At 43.0% G+C, this 23212-nt stretch overlaps 2 protein-coding genes across 5 annotated transcripts in view; one reads left to right on the forward strand and one right to left on the reverse strand.

Annotated features, from left to right (window-relative positions):
• Positions 1-11803, reverse strand: part of sntg1 (syntrophin, gamma 1) — a 69461-nt gene extending 57658 nt beyond the window's left edge. For 3 of the 4 annotated variants that reach the window (XM_029725375.1, XM_029725374.1, XM_029725371.1), the window contains exon 1: positions 11051-11803. The gene's annotated coding sequence lies outside the window, so the exon portion shown is untranslated. The remainder of the gene's footprint in view (positions 1-11050) is intronic. The other variant, XM_029725372.1, reaches the window with a different exon arrangement.
• A 2165-nt stretch (positions 11804-13968) lies between these two features.
• LOC115169603 (zinc finger protein SNAI2) lies at positions 13969-16585 on the forward strand. Its single transcript, XM_029725376.1, has 3 exons — positions 13969-14221; positions 14548-15069; positions 15634-16585. Exons 1-3 carry the CDS (start codon positions 14143-14145, stop codon positions 15813-15815), a joined length of 783 nt encoding a protein of 260 aa, XP_029581236.1. The 5' UTR covers positions 13969-14142; the 3' UTR covers positions 15816-16585.
• Positions 16586-23212: the final 6627 nt, after the last annotated feature.

Here is a 23212-nt window from a genome sequence, read left to right on the forward strand (position 1 = left end):
GCGAACACCGGGGCCTCACTGCGGTGGCGCTCGCCTTCTGTCGCCTCATGGCCCGTTGCAGATGCACATGAGCTGCGTCCCAGGTCTCCTCCGAGGGCTTAAACCATTCGTCCACCACAGGAGCTTCGATCTGGCTCTGATGCCAAGGTGCCAGAACCGGCTGATACCCCAGTACGCACTGGAAAGGGGAGAGGCTAGTGGAGGAGTGGCGGAGTGAGTTTTGGGCCATCTCTGCCCAGGGGATGAACGCCGCCCACTCCCCCGGCCGGTCCCGGCAATATGACTGCAGAAACCTACCCACATCCTGGTTTACTCTCTCCACCTGCCCGTTACTCTCAGGGTGAAAACCTGAGGTGAGGCTGACCGAGACCCCCAGACGTTCAATGAACGCCCTCCATACTCTAGACGTGAACTGGGGACCCCGATCAGAGACTTCCGGCACCCCGTAGTGCCGGAAGACGTGAGTGGTCAGTCCAGATGAGAAAAGGGTCTTTAGCCCCGTCAAGCCAATGTCTCCACGCCTTCAGAGCCTTGACAACAGCCAACAGCTCCCGGTCCCCCACATCATAGTTTCGCTCCGCCGGGCTGAGTTTCTTCGAAAAGAAAGCACAGGGGCGGAGCTTCGGTGGCGTGCCCGAGCGCTGAGAGAGCACAGCTCTGATCCCAGCCTTGGAGTCATCCACCTCCACTATGAACGCCAAAGAGGGATCCAGATGAGCCAGCACGGGAGCCGAGGTAAACAGAGCCTTCAGGTGACCAAAAGCCCTGTCCACCTCAGCCGACCACTGCAGTCTCACCGGTCCCCCCTTCAGCAGTGAGGTATTGGGAGCAGCCACCTGGCCAAACCCCCGGATAAAGCTCCGGTAGTAATTGGCAAACCCTAAAAACTGCTGCACCTCCTTTACCGTGGTGGGAGTCGGCCAATTACGCACGGCTGAAATGTGGTCACTCTCCATCTCCACCCCTGATGTGGAAATGCGATACCATAGGAAGAAGATGACCTGCTGAAAGAACAGGCATTTCTCAGCCTTGACGTACAGGTCATGCTTCAACAGTCGTCCAAGTACCCTGCGCACCAGGGACAGATGCTCGGCGCGTGTAGCGGAGTATATCAGAATGTCATCGATATACACCACTACACCCTGCCCGTGCAGGTCCCTGAAAATCTCGTCTACAAAGGATTGAAAGACTGATGGAGCATTCATCAACCCGTACGGCATGACGAGGTACTCATAAGGCACTGAGGTGGTACTAAACGCCGTCTTCCACTCGTCTCCTTCCCAGATACGCACCAGGTTGTACGCACTCCTGAGATCCAGTTTAGTGAAGAAGCGCGCCCCGTGCATTGACTCAATCGCCGTGGCGATGAGTGGTAGCGGGTAACTGTACCTCACCGTGATTTGATTGAGACCTCGATAGTCAATGCACGGGCGCAGACCTCCCTCCTTCTTCTTCACAAAAAAAAACTCAAGGAGGCGGGTGAAGTGGAGGACCAAATGTACCCCTGACGCAGGGATTCAGAGACATATGTCTCCATAGCCTCCGTCTCCGCTTGCGACAGGGGATACACGTGACTCCTGGGAAGTGCAGCGTCCACCAGGAGATTTATCGCACAATCCCCCCGTCGATGGGGTGGTAATTGAGTCGCCTTCCTTTTGGAGAAGGCGAGAGCCAAATCGGCATATTCTGGGGGAATGCGCACGGTGGAGACCTGGTCTGGACTTTCCACCATAGTAGCACCAACGGAAACCCCTACACACCTCCCCGAGCACTCTCGCAACCACCGCGTGAGAGCCCTCTGTTGCCATGAAATGGTGGGGTCATGATGAGCCAACCAGGGAAGGCCTAGTACCACGGGAAACGCAGGAGAGTCAATAATAAAGAGACTGATTCTCTCCTTGTGATCCCCCTGCGTCACCATGGCCAAAGACATGGTGACTTCCCTAATTAGCCCGGACCCTAATTGTCGACTATCCAGAGCGTGTACCGGGAAAGGTCTAACCACAGGAATAATGGGGATCCCTAAACTAAGGGCGAACGCTCGGTTGATAAAATTCCCAGCCGCGCCTGAATCGACAAGCGCCTTATGCTGGGAATGTGGGGAAAACTTAGGGAAAAGAACATGAACAAACAGGTGGACAACAGACGACTCTGGATGAGAGTGGTGCAGACTCACCTGCGGTGACACCTGCTGCCTCGACTCCCAGAGGCACCACCCCGGCACCGACCGGCAGTGTGTCCTCTGCGGCCACAGATGGTGCACGTGAAGGCCTCTCTAAGTGCAGCCCCTCCCAGCTCCATGGGCACCGGAGGGGGAGTGCTGGAAGATGGAACTGACAGAGCTCTCTGGACGTCCGCGGGTGACCAGCAGGTTATCCAACCGAATGGACAGATCCACCAGTTGGTCGAATGTGATGGTGGCATCCCTGCAGGCCAACTTGCGCCGGACGTCCTCGCGCATGCTGCATGGTCGATCAGGGCCCTGTCGTTCCATCCAGCTCCGGCGGCCAAGGTCCGAAATTCCAGGGCGAATTCCTGGGCGCTCCTCGTCCTCTGCCTCAAGTGGAAGAGCCGTTCCCCCGCCACTCTACCTTCGGACGGATGCTCGAAGACAGCCTGGAAGCAACGGGTGAACTCCTCGAAGTGGTCCAACGCCGCGTCTCCTTCTCCCCACACGGCGTTTGCCCACTCCAGAGCTCTCCCCGAGAGGCACGAGACGAGGTAGGACACCCTCTCCCTTCCCGAGGGAGCTGGGTGAACGGTGGCCAGGTATAGGTCCAGCTGTAATAGGAACCCCTGGCACCGTGCTGCTGTCCCATCATACTCCCTGGGAAGAGAGAGACGCATCCCACTGGGACTGGATCCAGGAGGGACGGACACCCTCTCAGCGCAACCGAGGTAACCCCAGTTGCGCTGGTCGAGGCGCTGGAGAGACAGGTCCATGGTCTGGACAACGCTATCCATCGTGGCACGGAGATGTTGCAGTATCGCCGAATGTTCTCGGACACGTTCCTTGACTCCTCTGACCGGAGTACCTGCTCCTGCTGACTCCATGGGTGGTGTGGAATTCTGTCCCGGGTGTGCGTACTGGTAGCGAAGTCAGGTGCAGGAGAGCAGAGAGTAACCTCCAGCAAAAATGGCAAAAGGACAAAGCGCCAAAACAGTCACAAAAGCTATAGTTTACCAAATAAACATACTTCGTCAAATAAACACGGATCATGGAAAACCAGCCTGGCGCGTCACATAAAACTATTTTTTGGCAGTATTACTTTAGTGCCTTGTTGCAAACAGGATGCATGTTTTGAAATATTTTTATTCTGTACAGGCTTCCTTATTTTCACTTAATTAAGTTAGTATTGTGGAGTATCTACAATGTTGTTGATCCATCTTCAGTTTTCTCCTCAGCCATTAAACCCTATAAATGTTTTAAAGTCACCATTGGCTTCATGGTGCAATCCCTGAGCAGGTTCCTTCCTCTCTGGCAACTGAGTTAAGAAGGACGCCTGTATTTTTGTAGTGACTGGATGTATTTATACACCTGAATGGATTTCTTTAAATATGAAAAAAAAACACCACGGGAGGTAGGCACTCTCTGCCTTAGTTATGCACGTAAACAACAACAACATCAACAACTAATGCTAGGCAGAGCAAGATGAGCTAAAATCTAACAAAGGAACATTAGATAAACCCTCTCAAATTTTTTCAGCTAGTTGGTCGTCAAAATTGCTCTGATAAATAATGGAGAATTGTAGCCTCCTCATCCTTCTGCAGCTTGCCTGCCAATGCATGCTTGTCCCAACCAAGCACCCAAGCTAACTTGCTAAAGTTGGCTAGCTTGCTAGCTAGCTTCTCCCATACACACATTTGAGAACAACTCACTCTGACCTCACTATTAGCCACGTTATGTGATCATTGCCCTTGCTAGTTTGATTCTATTGCCATTCCCAGCCTTAGTTACATTCGTCCGTTTTTGTCCAGAATATTGAGTCATTGAAATGGAAACAGTGCATCCCGAATACCACCTGATAGCAATATTTTTTGGACTACCAAGACATTTATTGGTGAATTATAATAATCATGCATTGAACTGCATCCATCTATTCTGCCAACAATGCCTTACTATACATCATGAAACGTTGAGTCAAAAATAACACCTTTTTTAAACCTCTTATTAAGTTGGTTTTGTAGCATAAACTGTGAATTTGATATTTTTGAATTATATTATATTTGTCTGTTTGTTTCATATCTCAAATCAAATCAAATTGTATTTGTCACATGCACCGAATACAACAAGTGTAGACCTTACAGTGAAATGCTTACTTACAAGCCCTTAACCAACAATGCAGTTTTAAGAAAAATTAAGTGTTGAGTAAAAAAAAAGATAAGTAAAAAAATAAAAAATAATAGAAAAATTTAAAACCAACAAATATTTAAAGAACAGCATTAAAATAACAGAAGCGAGGCTATATACAGGGGGTACCGGTACAGAGACAATGGGTGGGGGCACAGGTTGGTCGAGGTAATTGAGGTAATATGTACAGGTAGGTAGAGGTAAAGTGACTATGCATAGATAACAAACAGAGAGTAACAGCAGCGTAAAAGAGGGGGTGGGGGGGTGGGGGGGGGACAATGTAAATAGTCCAGGTAGCCATTTGATTAGCTGTTCAGGAGTCTTATGGCTTGGGGGTAGAAGCTGATAAGAAGCCTTTTGGACCTAGACTTGGTGCTCCGGGTCCGCTTGCCGTGTGGTAGCAGAGAGAAAAGCCTATGACTAGGATGGCTGGAGTCTTTGACAATTTTTGGGCCTTCCTCTAACACCGCCTGGTATAGAGGTCCTGGATGGCAGGAAGTTTGGCCCTAGTGATGTACTTGCGGTCAGAGGACGAGCAGTTGCCATACCAGGCAGTGATGCAACCAGTCAGGATGCTCTCGATGGTGCAGCTGTAAAACTTTTTGAGGATCTGAGGACCCATGCCAAATCTTTTCAGTCTCCTGAGGGGGAATAGGCTTTGTCGTACCCTCTTCACGACTGTCTTGGTGTGTTTGGAACATGATAGTTTGTTGGTGATGTGGACACCAAGGAACTTGAAGCTCTTAACTTGCCCGACTACAGCCCTGACGATGAGAATGGGGGCATGCTCGGTCCTCCTATTCCTGTAGTCCACAATCACCTCCTTTGTCTTGATCACGTTGAGGGAGAGGTTGTTATCCTGGCACCACACGGCCCTATAGGTTGTCTCATCGTTGTCGATGATCAGGCCTACTACTATTGTGTCGTCGGCAAACTTGATGATGGTGTTGGAGTCGTTCCTGACCATGCAGTCATGGGTGAACAGAGAGTACAGGAGGGGACTGAGCACGCACCCCTTAGGGGCCGCTGTGTTGAGGATACGCGTGCAAATGTGTTGTTACCTCCCCTTACAACCTGGGGGCGGTCCGTCAGGAAGTCTAGGATCCAGTTGCAGAGGGAGGTGTTTAGTCAAAGGGTCCTTAGTTTAGTGATGAGCTTTGCGGGCACTATGGTGTTGAACGCTGAGCTGTCGTCAATGAATAGCATTCTCACATAGGTGTTCCTTTTGTCCAGGTGGGAAAGGACAGTGTAGAGTGCAAAAGAGATTGCATCATCTGGGGATCTGTTGGGGCGGTAAGCAAACTGGAGTGGGTCTAGGGTTTCTAAGATAATGGTTTTGATGTGAGCTATGACCAGCCTTTCAAAGCACTTCATGGCTACAGACGTGAGTGCTACGGGTCGGTGGTCATTTAGGCAGGTTACCTTAGTGTTCTTGGGCACAGGGACTATGGTGGTCTGCTTGAAAGATGTTGGTATTACAGACTCAGTCAGGAACAGGTTGAAAATGTCAGTTAAGACACTTGCCAGTTGGTCAGTGCATGCTCGGAGTACATGTCCTTGTAATCCGTCTGGCCCTGCGGCCTTGTGAATATTGACCTGTTTAAAGGTCTTACTCACAACGGCTATGGAGAGCATGATCACACAGTCATCCGGAACAGCTGATGCTCTCATGCATGCTTCAGTGTTGCTTGCCTCGAAGCGAGCATAGAAGTATTTAAGTTTGTCTGGTAGGCTCGTTTCACTGGGCAGCTCGCGGCTGTGCTTCCCTTTGTAGTCTCTAATAGTTTGCAAGCCCTGCCACATCCGATGAGCATCGGAATCAGTGTAGTATGATTCAATCTTAGTCCTGTATTGACACTTTGCCTGTTTGTTGGTTCATCTGAGGGCATAGTGGGAGTTCTTATAAGCGTCCGGGTTAGAGTCCCGCTCCTTGAAAGAGGCAGCTCTACCCTTTAGCTCAGTGCGGATGTTGCCTATAATCCATGGCTTCTGGTTGGGGTATGTATGTACGGTCACTGTCAAGACGATGTCATCGATTAACTTATTGATGAAGCCAATGACTTATGTGGTGTACTCCTCAATACCATCGGAAGAATCCCAGAACATATTCCAGTCTGTGCTAGCAAAACAGTCCTGTAGCTTAGCATCTGCGTCATCTGACCACTTCTATATTGAGCAAGTCACTGGTGCTTCCTGCTTTAGTTTTTGCTCATAAGCAGGAATCAGGAGGATAGAATTATGGTCAGATTTGCCAAATGGAGGGTGAGGGAGAGCTTTGTAAGCGTCTCTGTGTGTGGAGTAAAGGTGGTCTAGAATTTGTTTTCCTCTGGTTGCACATTTAACATGCTGGTAGAAATGAGGTAAAACGGATTTAAGTTTCCCTGCATTAAAGTCCCCGGCCACTAGGATCACTGCCTCTGGATGAGCATTTTCCTGTTTGCTTATGGCCTTATATCAATCAAATGTATTTATAAAGACTGTTGATGCCACAAAGTGCTATACAGAAACCCAGCCTACAACCCCAAACAGCAAGCAATGCAGATGTAGAAACACAGTGGCTAGGAAAAACTCCCTAGAAAGGCCAGAACCTAGGAAGAAACCTAGAAAGGTACCAGGCTCTGAAGGGTGGCCAGTCCTCTTCTGGCTGTGCTGGGTGGAGATTATAACAGTACATGGCCAAAATGTTCAAACGTTCAAAGATGACCAGCAGGGTCAAATAATAATAATCACAGTGGTTGTAGAGGGTGCAGCAGGACAGCACCTCAGGAGTAAATGTCAGTTGGCTTTTCATTGCTGATCAATACAGCTCATTGAGTATTGAGTGCAGTCTTAGTGCCAGCATCGGTTTGTGGTGGCAAAGTAGTTAAAACGCTGTCAGTTCCACTTTAAACTTTAGGTCACCGGTTACTTTGTGTGCTAAACGTGAAATGTTTTTTTTACAATGGGAAGTAATAGTTGTACATTTCGATTGGGTAATCCTTAATGGTTGTGTTTTTGTATTCTTATGATTGGGACCTACTGGCTTATTATGTCAGAGTTGATGAACTGCTTATCCTTTAACATCATGCTGTGTGTGACTGCTGTCTTTCCATCGGCCCTATGCAGTGGTGTAGTGGTGCCTGGAGAAGTGGGTATACTCTAATTTTGCTCAAAAGTTCCCAAACAGCCCGCCCAGCGAAGGAAAGGCTCCCTGTGTGAAAAATCTGTTTTTCTAGAAATATTTCAGATTTTCACTCTCAAATCACCCTTTTTTTATAGAATACAATGTGATGGTCTAAGTCCACAACAATGCTTAAACCACATCAATCTGATTGGCTACCCAGTGGGTGGGCCTCTGTCCACCCAGGCCCATCCATGTCTATACCCCTGATGCAAACAGCATATGATGACAATTGCGCATCACAATAGCCAACTAACCAACACTTCAGACTAAACTTTTTCAATACCTGGTTTGCATACCCATTGTTGCCTTAGTTAGCATTTACTGTTGAAATGTCTTTCCTACCCTACCGGCTACCGATGTCATTCTTCTGTGAGCTACTCCATGCCAAAACCAGTTGAGAACTGCACACTCTTGCTGCCCGCTGAAACTAGGCTATGTGTGCGGCGCGCATGTGCGTATATTTCACGTGCTTTGCAATTGTGTAGGCTACTTAGTGCATGATTTCTCTATTAATTGATAAGTCGCATACCTCCACTACACTACTTTGATATGCATCAGTAGGGATTAAGATGTGAGTATAAGCAATTCCCACTGAAAAAATGTTGGGTATATGGCTTACCTGCGTATACCCTACACTACACAACTGGCCCTTTGTGTTTTACAAAAGGTGCACTCTCCTACATGAGTGCAATGGTATTACGGTTGCTGTCCTAGAATCACAAACCTGTCACACAATGAAGGCCTATAGGTTCGCCACTGTGCAAACATGTGTATAATAGATATAAAGGCTGTTAAGATATTCATGTTTCAAGAAAGGAGTGTATATATTTGGCCTTGCAAAGCAGTTTTATGGGCTGGCTGAATGGAAAAGGATAATTATGACATTTGTACTCCGCTGGTCTCGGGAAGAAATTATGAGTCCTCACTCTCCGAGACCGAGTCAAGACCAAATACAAATGTGGCCTAGTGATAAAAAAAATCTCAATTTAATCAATATTAAAATCAGGCAACAAAATGTGGAAAAAAACTTTTAATTGGTAGTTACAGTCTTGTCCCATCGCTGCAACTCCCCTACGGACTTGGGAGAGGCGAAGGTCTAGAGCCATGCATTCTCCAAAACACGACCCTGCCAAACCACACAACCTGGAAGCCAGCCGCACCAATGTGTCAGAGGAAACACCATCCAGCTGAAGAGCATGATGGGACAAGGAAATTCCAGCAGGCCAAACCCTCCTCTAACCATTGTGCACCGCCTCATGGGTGTCCCGGTCACAGCCAGCGATTGAACCCAGGTATGTTGTGATGCCTCAAGCACTGCAGTGCCTTAGACCACTGTGCCACCCGGGAGGCCTCAGGTGTGAATACTTTCTGAAGGTACTTTTTGATTGGTTGATTATGCTACACAAAGATAAATAATTTACATTAGTTAATAGTTTGATTTATTGAACCTGTTACTGAGATGGTTGTTCCAGTTTATATGATTTATGTAGTCTCATTAATGAATGAATTTCCCCTACCCTGGCAGTCATTCTGAATGCAGGTTGCAGTTGACTAAAAGTTACAATTGTTAGATATCCTTACTTTGTCTGGATTCCAATAGGAATTACACATCACTTTGCAAGCAAGCATAATGTGACTTGCAGGCCTGATGTGGCCAGTAAACCAGTAGTTTCAGACCACGGTGTTATGGTATAACTAGGCTCTCAAAGAAATGCTTCATGATATGCGTTCTGTATTGTCAAAAATAGTTTAATTTGAAAGATAACAACATAAGATAAAAGTGTTATAGCACATTAGAACCATTCATGCAGGGTTCTAGGTATAGAACCCTTCTTTGAGGATTCTATGAAGAACCACTTACAGAGGGTTCTACCTAGCACCAAAAAGGGTTCCCCTATGGGGACAAGCTGAAGAACCCTATTGGGTTCTATTTGGTATCTATTTTTCTATGAGTGTACTTAATGGCATTACAATGTGACACTGTAGATAGGAGAGTCATGCCTGGTTGACACCTGGTCACAGTACCCTATTGGCCAATTTCCCTCAAGCCTGATGTTCTTGACAAAGAGATCTTTGATTTATAGTATGAGCTGTATGGGGAGAGGGGGTATAGTCGGAACATAAACATGTCAATGACATGTCACCACCTTTTCATTCCATAGGAACTAGGATCTGCCATTATACTGTACATCAACCAAATTGCTACCTTTGACCATTGACCTAGACTGCTCAGTAATCCTTTCTGAAGAATTTGTAAGAACTACAGCATATTGATGATAAGGCCATTATACAGACCTACAGGTATAGCCTATCCTATGGTTTCATTGAGCTCAGCAAGCAGCTTACATTGAATACAAATTAAGAGTGTGTCAATGAAATCTAGCTAGGTTTTAACCTCCATCTTAAAGCCAATGGATGGTAGCACAATGGGCGTTGGGTAGCTTGGGCCAGTAACCAAAAGGTCACTAGTTCAAATCCCTGAGCTGACAAGGTGAAAAATCTGTAGATGGGGCCCATAAGCAAGGCACTTAACCCTAATTGTTCCAGGATCACTGTTAATAATGGCTATCCCTGGCTGTTACCCCACTTTCTGAGGGTGTCTCAAAGACAATTGGGATATGTAAAAAAAAAAAAAATCTAATTAACACATGCTGTATGTATTCATATGCACGTGTACATGTGTGAAATAGCACAAATATAAGCACCCACCAAATGATCATAAGATATACACCAACTGAACCCTCAAGTTATTGAGTTGATTTGTCTTTACTTGAACAAATATACCTTCCTAAAAGGTATTAAAACCAGAATAGAGACTATAGTTTGATTGCCATGGGGCTGGTGATATATTAGGCCAGGCTGGTATTGCATGTACTCCACACTATTAGCTCCAGCAGACTAACAATCTAGTAGGCTGTACAACCATGTTAATAACTGGAATACGATTAATACCAGCAACTGCCTTCCCGTGGCAGCAGAATTCCATCTACAAGTCTATATCATACAAAACTGACCATGTCGATAATATGGGCAGTGTATAGCCTTGCACTTCAACCTTGTTTTACATCATTGTGGATGGAAAGAGGACTGACACGGCACTAGCTGAAGGAACTGCGTGTGCCTATACATTTGGACACGTCAGACGGCAAAAGAGGCTACTGCATGTTGCAACCTAAATTCCTTTCATCTTTTACACTTAATGGGTTCTCTATCATAATCTGAATGAACTGTTCCCTTTCGTAGGCTACATTACGCGTATGTGAGAGCCAATGATGATAGATTGTTAGGCTACTTATTAGATAGATCATGAAGAGCATAGCCTACTGGCTTCTGAATTAGGCTTTATGAAAGTGATAATCTACAAATGGCGTATAAATAAAAGTGAACGTTTTTAAAGGTACAATTAATACATTATATTGTCTCATATACTAGTAGGCTATATCCAACTACAGTGAATTAACATCTTAAATGCAAATGACATTGTATTATACAATATAAATCGAGAAGTTGACTTGGAATATTTCTATATAGCTTACCTGATTTTCTGGTAACAGGTGGTGATGATATTGGATGCAGTCGGCCCCTTACATCAATCCCTGCTGAAATGTGTTTATTTATTCAGTCAAGGCTGCAGATTCTAAAAAAATCTATGTGAATCTAAAAAATCTATGTGAAATCATAGCCTACCTATCCTTGTGCCACCGTCGCCCACGATATCCACACACTGAGGCAGTGTGCGAAACCGTTAAGCATCCCACACTTAGCCTAGGCTACACGAAAAACGTGTATTTTTTTTCTCCATATTTCTCCAGCAGAAACGAGACAGGGCATCCTTTCCTTCGACAGTCTTCGCCAGCAAGGCATGGGATAGATACAGTTTCACATTTTCCCTTACCGTGCGCGCTGGTGCCAAAATGACTGGCTAAAAATCACATGCGATTTGTTTTAACTCACGTCAATCGACTCAGTTGTTAATTTTACTCACGGACCACTCACATTTCTCCCAATGAGGAAATTACTGTGAATTTACGTTCACCGTTGATTAAGAAAATCAAGTATTCACATAGCCTAAGATAAGTACAAGCAAAATGACTCCGGTCCAAGGAGCGCTTTAAAAAGGCAATTATCGGCGAGCACTGCGGTATGGTTTGGTTAGGGAATGCGTCCTGAAGAAAATTACTGCAAAAGCAGATTCAAAGGAGCCAGTTCAATGTGTATCTCACATCAGATCAGGAAACTCTATTTCAGCCCCTCAATACATTAACAGACAGCTGTGTTCAGTGCCGTAAGAGCCTCTACCCTGCAGCCCTTATTGGGTGAGCAGCTGTGCAGGTTTTCCAGTTGCAGGTGTATTGCAATCAGAGCTATGTATAGCCATAAAGAGAGTAGGTCTACATATGTATATGATTTCAATAGTGTCTCTGTTTCTTTCTACACAACACACTGCCCCAAAGTCTAACACTTTACATGAAGTTGCTCTTATACCTGTGTAATAACTCTGTCATGACATTGTATTAACATTAAGTTGTTACATAGGACTTTAATAATTGCATTCCCCTTTGTAAGTGCATTGAATGACCATCTTATCTACCAATTTTATTCACACTTGATTAAAGTGGGACCAATTTGAGCATCATAGACCTGAGAGATAAAATGGCCCTTATAAAAGAGTTAAATAAAGGTTAAATAACAAAATTGAATTTAAAACATTTGAATTTGAATGCTATCTATCATCACTTGCACCACATAAGGCTTCTTAGTCCTGAATTCATCTCAGAGGCATTTTATCCTCTTTTCACAAATGACATATTGTCGTTTCAGGTGATTTTCTATTGATTGTTGATCTTATTTATAGAACATTTAGTCAATGAACACTTTGCTGCCCTGGACATGACCTAATTAGATTGAAGACGATGCACACCCATCTGCTTTAGCATCAAATCCCTATACAGTACTACAGTGGCTTGCGAAAGTATTCACCCCCTTGGCATTTTTCCTATTTTGCTGCCTTACAACGTGGAATTAACGCCAAAGGGGGATGAATCGTTTTGCAAGGCACTGTACCTTGTGAGTAACCCCTATATATTGGGTATCCATGTTGAGGTAGATGCGGAAAGCTGCAGTGTTGACTTGTGTTTTCACAATAAAGGTGTGTTTTAAGTGCGGTATAGCTCATCCAGAATTTCAGTTAGTGCACACAGACTATCTTTGTGAAACATTGATGCTTTCTCACCATGGAAAACTTACGCACTTTTACTTTTTGTTGTTGTTGTTTATTTCGAAAAACCAACAGAAAGCAGAACACAACACTAACATTCAAACATGCAAAAATACAAATATAAACAGACGTATGAGCTGCACATCCATTCCACAGTGTGTCGTGAGACAAATACACACATGGTCAGTCAAGACAGTTTATCTAATGTGCTGGAACATTAGGTCTCACCCATCAAAAATGGAGCCATCCAACTAATTATACACAGATAGCCTCTCCTACCCTTCTAATTTAGCCAGGAAAGAAGCAAATGATTTATTGTCTCCAATTAGGTTTGGAAGATAAGATAACCAGTTCACAATTAACTTTAAGTTAGCAACGCAATAAGATTCTAAAATTTGCTGAATTTGCCAATCTTAATTGCTATGGGAACCATTCAAATTCATTCTTTGTTTCATTCATTTTGCCAAATAATGCCATTGCGAAGACTTAACTGGACACAAGGGGGCGTAGAGTAATACATTTCCTTCTCCTTTGCAGGCTCCGCTCAGCAGGCTCAGCAGACAGAGGTAAATGTAATTATGTTGTTCAGACTGACCTTGAAAGCCAACTAGTTAGATTGACATTTGAAGGAAGAATACTTTATTGGATTATTGACAAGGAAATGTATGATTTACCACCTGCATTCACACTGACATCAGAGGAAGCTTCGTTGAGGACAACCCCATTCAATGACAATGTGAACAGTAATGGAGTTGGTTTCCGCTATCCCCTTTTTGTGCATACATTACACGTCATGGGATTGGGGAAAGGGTATACATCAAGAAACAATCAAACATGTGTGTATGCTGTGTAGCACAATGCAGATGCGTTTTTACAATGGTATCCCTCATTAAATTCGTTCTCCATGCCATTGAACAGGCTATCGATGTTCATACCTTCTGAGCTATGCAACACACAACGCTCATTACAAACAACCTGCACATTCCGATGATTGCACTGGTATGCATCCCTATATCACAGCTGTCTCCAGCTACAAACCCAAACACCATCACCACCACCACCACTAGCGCACAAATCTCCCCACTCCACACACAAATACACCTGTCTACCAAGAGGGTGGCTCTTGACTCCGCCCATTACAAATGTACGTGGTTTTAATTGGTTTGAAGACGCCTGACATGTAAATGAGTCTTGGGAGACTCCTCCCATGCACCTGATAGGGAGTATTTACAGCTCTTTACTGCTGCCTGCTGTACTGTTACAACAGCGCTCTCTGCACTACAATGGCACTTCACTGGCGTATGCACTAAGGATTTCCGTCTCTGCAGTGATTTGTCGCGCCCTGAGGGGACCGTTATATTTACCCAAAAAGTTTTATACCAAAGTTTCAGTCACATTTATTTTTCCAAGATGCCACGATCGTTTCTTGTCAAGAAACATATTAACTCCTCTAAGAAGCCAAATTATAGCGAGCTGGAAAGCCCTACAGGTAAAGCAAATACATTTTCTAAATCCATCGCTAACAGATGCGTGGATTACACTGACATGCAACTAAATTGTTACAAGTTTACAAACTGACATCGGCCAGGCTATTTTCCGGATACGTAGTTGAAATGTATCCGGATACATAGTTTCATTGCATCTCCATGTCAAAGTTATTGCTACTTTGTAACTTTCTAATCTGTGCTTTTCAATGAGGGATGTTATTCAGCTCTTTTTAAAATAAATAATACATGGACATATACAGGCCTATTATTACTGTACAGTGAAGTTATTTTTAATCACCTAAATGTATGATTTTGTTTCTATTTTCAGTATTTATTTCACCCTATCTCTACAAAGGCCTTCCATTGCCTGTCATTCCTCAACCGGAGATCCTTAGCTCGGTCGCATACAACCCTATCACAGTATGGACTACAAGCAGTTTTCCGTTATCTCCGCTTCCAAGTGACCTCTCTCCCATCTCTGGATACCCCTCGTCGCTCTCTGACACCTCATCCAAAGACCACAGCGGCTCCGAGAGCCCCAGGAGCGATGAAGACGACCGGATGCTTACCAAACTTACAGATCCTCATGGAGTGGAGACAGAGAAATTCCAATGTAGTTTGTGTAACAAATCCTATTCCACGTATTCTGGACTGCTAAAGCATAAGCAACTGCACTGCGACGCTCAGACGAGGAAATCTTTCAGTTGTAAATATTGCGAAAAGGAGTACATCAGTCTTGGAGCCCTAAAAATGCACATTAGAACTCACACTTTGCCTTGTGTCTGTAAAATATGTGGCAAAGCTTTCTCAAGACCGTGGTTGCTTCAGGGACACATCAGAACGCACACTGGTGAGTAGCTATAACGGTTTGGAGTGCCATTACTGTACAGTAGTCTACTTGGAAATATTGAAGATAGCTGCATGGTGGGCTATTTCGTTTTAGGATAACTATGTGCAACAGTTTATGGAATATATCATTTATGATAACTGATTTGAACTGTTTTTATGAAATGTATGTATCATATACATATTGCAAAGTACATTGCAATGCCTGTGTAAAACAGTTATATGTTGTGTTTTAACTTAAGTTAAAGGTGTGGTTTTCAGACTATGAAGTTCCATGATGTACAATATTTTATGTTCTGGTTTATACTTTTCACAAAGTAAAAGATTTGGAATTTTATGTCAAGCCATATCTCATGCTTGACATAATGTCAGGGAAGAACGATTTTGGCTCTAGTGTTTCCTAACCTTTACAGTGCAACATAAGAGTAACTGTATCAGTCCGTGCGCTAGTTAAGTTATTACAGTTGATTATGGAGCAAATAGCCCTACATTATTAGGCCTATGTCAGTTTGTATCTTTTATCCGCCTGTGAATACTGACACATTTCTTCCCCTTTCCCCTCTTACAGGAGAAAAGCCCTTCTCCTGCCCCCATTGCAGTAGGGCTTTTGCGGACAGGTCCAACCTCAGGGCTCACCTACAAACCCATTCGGATGTGAAAAAATACCAATGCAAGAACTGTTCCAAAACCTTCTCCAGAATGTCTCTTCTGCACAAGCATGAGGAATCTGGTTGTTGTGTAGTACATTGAGACTGCTGGGCTGGGATACAGTGCCCACCACCAGAGGCCTCTGGTACTTTCCAGTCCTCAAGAACTGTTCAGGGGATATTGCATACTGAGGCTTTGTAACCAAATATGCAAGACACTCTTTTACTGACTGACCAACAATCCATTTCATTTCAGTGTAAAAACAAATGCTCTGTCTGTCATGTGCTTTTCATTTTAAGCAGTATCTTTCTGCCATTGCAACCTGTGTTGAACTTTATGTTTGTTATACCATGTACCTTACAGTCATTGCTTTTCATGTACTTTTGGGAAGTGGAGAGATTTGAAATAATGTGCCTTCTCAAACATTTTGATGTTCTGACCAATCTCTCTCAGAGGATATATTTCCGGTTATGTCATAATATTTTTCTTTTTTCTAAGAAACCACATAGGTATTCCACATGGTGTATGGTAACAAACGATAGAGACGGACTGTGCACAGTCAATGGAATATTTAAAGCCATCATAACTTAAGGAACAAGTGGAAAGACAATTTTTAGGGTGACAGTATTACAACTCAATCACACAGTAACTGTTTTGCCAGCAGATAACAATACTTTTACCAAGTGCCTCACTTTGACTTGGCAATTAACTATTTTTCTAAAACAATTGTTTTCATTTATATTTTTATATATTTGAATGTAAGTGTGACTGAGATGATTGTATTTTTGACAGTTTGAATTGTGATACTGAATAAATGATTTTAATATTTTTGAGATGCTTTTAAAATAAAGATTCATAAAATGTTTGTAAAATGCTTGACTTTATTTTTCTGTGCAAGGACTGTGAATATCAGGGTATGGCATGATGACGTACGCTTGCTGGGTATACTAGAAAACGTGTCATGAAACATCTTAATTCAACTTTATGAGATTAGTAATCAAATAAATAAACTAAGCTCCATCACATCATGTATCATGTGCAGACTTTAGATTTATCATTATACAAGCTGCAATGTTTTTACTACTTTCTCTTGAAACTACTTGCCTGACATTACTATGATAACAACCTGTCTGTGGAGTTGTAGTCTGTCAACTTCCTATAGTAACTTTAAAACTGCTTCAAAGTTAAACATACAACACAGCAGAAGTCAGGTTCCTGCTCCGGTCCGCTTTCATGCTTTCATTCTACGGTAGAGGTGTAGAAAGAATGAAGGATGACTCAGCCCAGACTCAAGGCTGAACCTGCTCCTTGTGAACCTGTCCAGACATCAAACAAACTTGAAATTTAACACATGCTGGCTATATTGATCAGCACTCACTTGTTACACCCTTTGAGGGAGCACGGCCCTTTATTTGCCTGCCTGCAGCCAATCTTACTTTTGAAATGGAAGAGCTTATTTCTTGTGGACGGCTATCTATTGTAATCCTAATCGACCAATCCCTCAGAGGTCTGTCTGTCTCTCTAGCCCTGTTTATACCTGGTTCTAACAATGCGTCCTTCGTCCATATCTTGTCCACATTCTGATTGTGCCCACATTTTTAGACAGGTGTAGATGATTAAAATCCGCATTGTGAACTGATTTTGATCAGATCTTAGAAGTGCAAGAGCAGGACAAGATCAGGATGAAGGATGCATGTTAATGGCAGGTATAAACAGGGCTTCTGTACGTGTGGTGAATGCTTCCAGGAAGTAAACTGATTATATCTGTCTTCCTTCTAATGCATAAGTTGAGGTCTGATACTGAATGGTTAATTCACAGCAATCACTGCAGAGGCACTGTAATAAGTTATAGTTCTGCCCTCTAATATGTTTCCACCCAATCCCCGGATTTGCATTGCTTTGACAACCTGCAAGGATTCTGGGATGTGTGCCATCAAGAATTAAAACTGACTTCCTCAGGCTACATCTTGTTGTCTTTTATAGTATGTTGTACAATAGGCTTAAATGTTGTTTTTTAAATCACTCCAAAAAGTGCAATGCCTAAAAGGATACAGTAGAAGGCAAACTATTTCTAACAAACAGACAGACACCAGTGTGGTACAATCTAGACTAGAGAGAATGTTCCGTAATGCCCAAAAGCTGCTGACCTGAGTGATCTGACTTGACAAACAGACACTTGTGTTCCTTCCTGGCTCATTTTGAAGGGCTCCTGAGCTGATCTTCCCTGTAGGTAGATTCTAGATACGTACATATGAGTCATCGTCAAGCTATTCCAGGTGCTCTCTCCTGGACTTCTGATTGGACCAGGTGGCTCCAGGCTTTTTCTGTCAGACCTCACCATGAGAGAGGCAGGTGCAGGCACATACATAAACCACATATGACTCTCTTATAGCTATGTGAACCATATAGTCATGATTTCATGTTAAAATATCACTAATGTACTGTATATGAAAGGTTTGGAGGAAGGTGTGTCCCCAAGGAATTTTCATGAATCAGCTGCTTTTGGTTATACTCGAAATGCACCCATAAGATAAGAACATTGTTCGTTTCTTTCAGAGATTCGTGAGGTTTCTTTCTACTTAACGCAATGCCAATGTTGTATTTCCATAACTTGCCATCTCCTTCTCTTGTGAAATAGTGCCTTCCATTTATTTTTATTACAATGATTATTAAAAGCCTGGCTGATTTATCCGATTTGAAAAGGACATGCAATGATTTTCATCCTGGCATGAATATTTCATTTAGCAGTGATGGGGGTAGTAAGAGGAGGAGAAGGAGGGAGAAGAAGAGGTGTCTCATTTGTTTGGCTTCATATGGCTACTGTATTATGGGAACTTGTGAAATCAAATATTTGTATGAGGTGGCAACTGTTAATAGTTGTCCTGTTGTGTATAATTACCAAACCTGAAGATGTAAACAGCAGGAGTGCTTTAAGTATCTTTTCTAAAAGACAATAGTGACAAAAATGGACTATTCATGCTCTCTGAATGATACGTTTGAATCCATTTGATATTAGGTGTTTTCTAAATAACTTCTGAACTAACATTCAAGTAATTAAAATATTGTTAGTTTGGACATCCATCTACGGTGTACTATTTGTTTGTTCTGGTAGGTAGGTTATACAATAAAAAAATGAATGTCATTTTTAAAAAATATAACACTTATTGTACACAAAAAAAACACAAAATATCTGGCACCACACAAGAACTTGAAACTGTATTCATTGTCTTTAGTATTGCCACGGACATACACATAATGTAGAGCACTGACCGCTGGGGATAGTCAAACACATGTAGATGTGAGGGGGCACATTCTTTGAAACCTGCTGACTGAACAGTGAATGGGGAGTATGGTTCCTCTATGACTGTCAAGTGGAACAAATAAAGTTAAGGGTGTCCTCTGAGGCCTGATTGTCCTGCCAGCCACAGCGTGATCTACCAGCTCCTCTCCAAACCCTGGCTCAGGAGAATGGCCTGATTGTGTTTCCTCTGATCCCTATGACCGCCTGCAGGGATGCCTCCCTGGCCTGTTTATAGACCTCACACATCTTGTTAAAGATGATTCTCTTACCCCCCCCCCCTCTCTTTCATTTCAAATTCCACTATCTTCTCCAAATGACTGGATGGATAACTTTTTGTGCTAGATTTGAGTTATTTTCTGCTTAAAGTGGTCCACATGTCTTGGTTCCTCAGACTGTTCAACCACCAGAAATGTAGTAGGCTAGGTGTTCATGAGTTTGATTCAATGTGGACATACACATCAAGTTAGCGCTGTGAAATAGGTGAAAACTTTTGAAATATTCTATATTTTGGCTGTATTAGCCATTTATTTTTTGGGTGTATAAACACTTAAGAAACAAAAGAACAAACAAATTTGACCTGCATGTGCACATCCCTGATTGTGAAAGGAGAGTGATGCACCTTACAACCAGGTCAAGGAATAATTTGGGTCAACATGTCATTAGAGAAGCGCTAAGGGAACACTTGGAAGCGATGAAAAGCAAGGCTGTGTTGTTCAAATCAATAGTCGTCCACTCTGGTATTTCCAAGTTGCAGTTTAGTCGAACAGAGGTCAGCTGTCAAAAGATCTTGTGATCATACTTAGCTAGTTGATTGTATTTCCTCCTCGATGTGCAAGTCGTAACATCTCATGACTACAGCAAGATAAGACAACATTTCAGTAAACAACATGTCCCTTTGTGACCTTGGAGTATTTGGCTGAGCTGAAACATGCCCTAAGTTAACCAACACTTGTTCTTCAATGTTATAGCTATAGATTATATGGGTAGTGGTGTTTCGATGAGGATCTTGTGCGATGGATTCTCATATCTATTTTAGGTTCTAAATGTTAAATGGGTTGAATGACAAATTACAACTACTAAGGCTTAATGAAGCCTTCATAAACCCCTTATGAGACCTGTATAGATTATTCAGAAATAATTCATAAGCAAATGTTGGGCTGTATAAAGGGTTATAAAAGGGTCAGTGTGATGATGATAAGGTATCTAACAATACTGTTAAAATGCTTGGTTGTGACAAAAGTTCTTATCTCTTCCGTCTTGTAAACTGCACTGTTTCTGTGCCCAGTCTGATATTTTACAGTGAGACAGACTTGCCAAACATCCGTAACCCCCCCCCCCCCCGACCTTGCCAAATTGGTCTGATCATCATGTGATCATGTGACAACCTGAATCACATGCCGCTCAATCAATTAGAATTAATATCATCAGAATGACACGGGGATTCTCTCAATTGCATACGCCTCATTTCCTGAGGCGAGGAGAGAGAGGATGCGAGGAGTATGCAATTGATATTCTCCCAGTATCTTCTCCTGTAGGATATACCATCCCCTCTCAATGGTAAATCCTGAATTGCACAAAATACCCAAGAGCAGCTGATTCATTATTATTCATTGTGTTTAGTTGATAAAGTTTACTTTTAGATCAAAGGCCACACAATCATTTTTATTCTGGGATCTTTCAAGGTGAACTTCATCCAACTCCAATCAATGTTTTTGGTAGGCCATTCCACAGTATGCCTATACACTATTTAAATACTGACAAACAGAGCCATTAGACAGGCTAGAGTAAATGTTGCTTCACAATGATGTATTCTCCACAGGTAGGTGATACAGTATGCCTGCTAAATGTATGTATGTATGCTAGTTCAGTACCCACAGGGGACGACACCACCAGCTGTTGTGACTTTTACCACTTTAATTGCATCAGCTCATTTCCAAATGTAAAATGAAAACTAATTGTGAGAAATAGACAGTCTTACTCTCAATACATCTGCTATGTTGTTTACAGAGTACTTCTGTTGTTTATAGAGTAGTTCGGCTGTTTCCCAGGAAAATATGTCAGGTCATTTTGTGAAACAAATTATTCTTGAGGTGTTTACATCCGTCTGCTGCTGCGGTGAAGCAATAGACATGATTTCTGAGCACATCTCTGGGTCCATTATCATTATTTTCAAGCGGTGATTATGTGGGTAACTGCTTGAACACAAACCTGACCATACATTTTCAGGGGCACAGGGGTGGGGCTGGGGCACTGTGGAGTATGTGAGAGCTTCCCCAGGGAGGGAGGGGAGGGAGGCCAAGCCAGTGACCTAATTATGATGAATCAGGGCTAGGGAGAACTGCCTGAATGCCTGACTGCCTTGCTGCCTGGCCACTAACCACTTGATAAGTGGTGCTCCACTCCATTCCACAGCAACAGCATACACAGCTACACTACAGCAAAACATTGGGCAGCTGGGAATGTGTTTAGATTTAGATTCACAATGAGCTAATGTTACCTAGAGATATTCATTTTAAAAAGGTGAATGAATGTCATAGCCTATCAGACGTAGGCTAAACAGTTACTAAAGCTTTCCAAACACAACATAGCATATGGGCGGTAGGCAATTTATCATTGTTTAAGTAGAAATGTGGATATGGATGAAATGTAAATGCAGGGTGACTCTTGCTAGTCTATAGAAATAGCAGGATCAAAACCCTGTGGAGGTCCCCTGGGGATAGGTCCCAGTCCCCGGCTCCCCGGCCAAGTCCCAGGTACCAACATCAAAGAACAGCTGTTCAGAGACACAGATGTTACAGCATAACCTCTCTTGACTTAATGGGTCAATAGTGAAACAGAATAGTGCGGGAGCTTGAGAATCACCAGCCCTGGAGACCAGCATGAAATCATTGGACCTCAGAATTGTATCAGGTGCCATTAACTTTGGATTGTGATTCTTACATAGCACATTTTTGAGATTTAAAAATCATGCATGTTCCTGGATGTTTTTAACATGGGGCTCATTGGTTGTTTCACATTGACCATTTATAAAGTTATCTTGGCTGTCCATTTTGTTAGCTGGACATATGAGTTTCCTAGAAGAGATTATGTCTGGTCATGGACTGTAAATGTCCAGTCAAACGGTCTACATCCACCTGTCCCAGGGCCGTGAACAGACCTTTATGCTCTTACAAAAAAAAGGGCACTCCTTGAGCAATTATTACAGGAAGAGGGGAAAGCAGAACAATCTGATGACAAAAGTATTTTAGATGCTGCACTTATTAACAATGACCAACATAATTCCAGTCAAAATAGAAGATTGCAAGAAATACTGTACAGATGGAGGATCTTAATTTGATCACCCTGTTGCAGGATAACTTTCCTGCAATGCAGAAAATGTCAAGCTTGTACTGCATTTGAGGTTTAAAAAGGCATCTGAAGTTTGTAATTTCCACTTAGAGATTTCAGTCTTGATTTTCCCTTACGATAAATATATCAACACCTATTAAAAATGTCCATTCATTAAAATCCACATAATAGTTCACTTTTCCTGTCGGTGCAGGATTATTTTCCTACTGTAGCAAAATGGCTCAAATTAAGTGCACAATTGCTGTGGAAATGTAGCCTGCCATTACAGCCATAAACAGCCTGGTCTCATAGACCAGCGGATGTCTAGCAACCCAATGGTTGCGCGTTCGAATCTCATCACGGACAATTTTAGCTAATTAGCAAATTTTCAACAATTTACTACTTTTTAGCTACTTTGCAACTACTTAGCATGTTAGCTAACCCTTCCCTTAACCGTAATCTTAACGTTAGCCCTTTTTGCTAACCCTTCCCCCAATCCTAACCCTTTTTGTTAACCCTTCCCCTAACACCAACCCTTCAACCTAACTTCTAAACTTAACCCTAACCTTAACCCTAACTCCTAACCCTACTGTGACGGCTGTCGTATGATAAAGGAGACCAAGGCGCAGCGTGTGTATCATTCCACATCTTTATTTAACTGTGAAACTATGCAAGACATACAATAAACTAATAAACAAAAACAACAAACCGTGACGAAGAGGTGCAACATACACTAACTCACAATAATCTCCCACAAACCCAGGTGGGAAAAACATCTACTTAAATTTGATCCCCAATTAGAGACGACGATGACCAGCTGCCTCTAATTGGAGATCATCCCAAAAGAAAACAACATAGAAAAACAGAAACT

This window comes from Salmo trutta, chromosome 31 (genome assembly GCF_901001165.1).
Source record: "Salmo trutta chromosome 31, fSalTru1.1, whole genome shotgun sequence".
In the NCBI taxonomy this organism is placed as follows: domain Eukaryota; kingdom Metazoa; phylum Chordata; class Actinopteri; order Salmoniformes; family Salmonidae; genus Salmo; species Salmo trutta.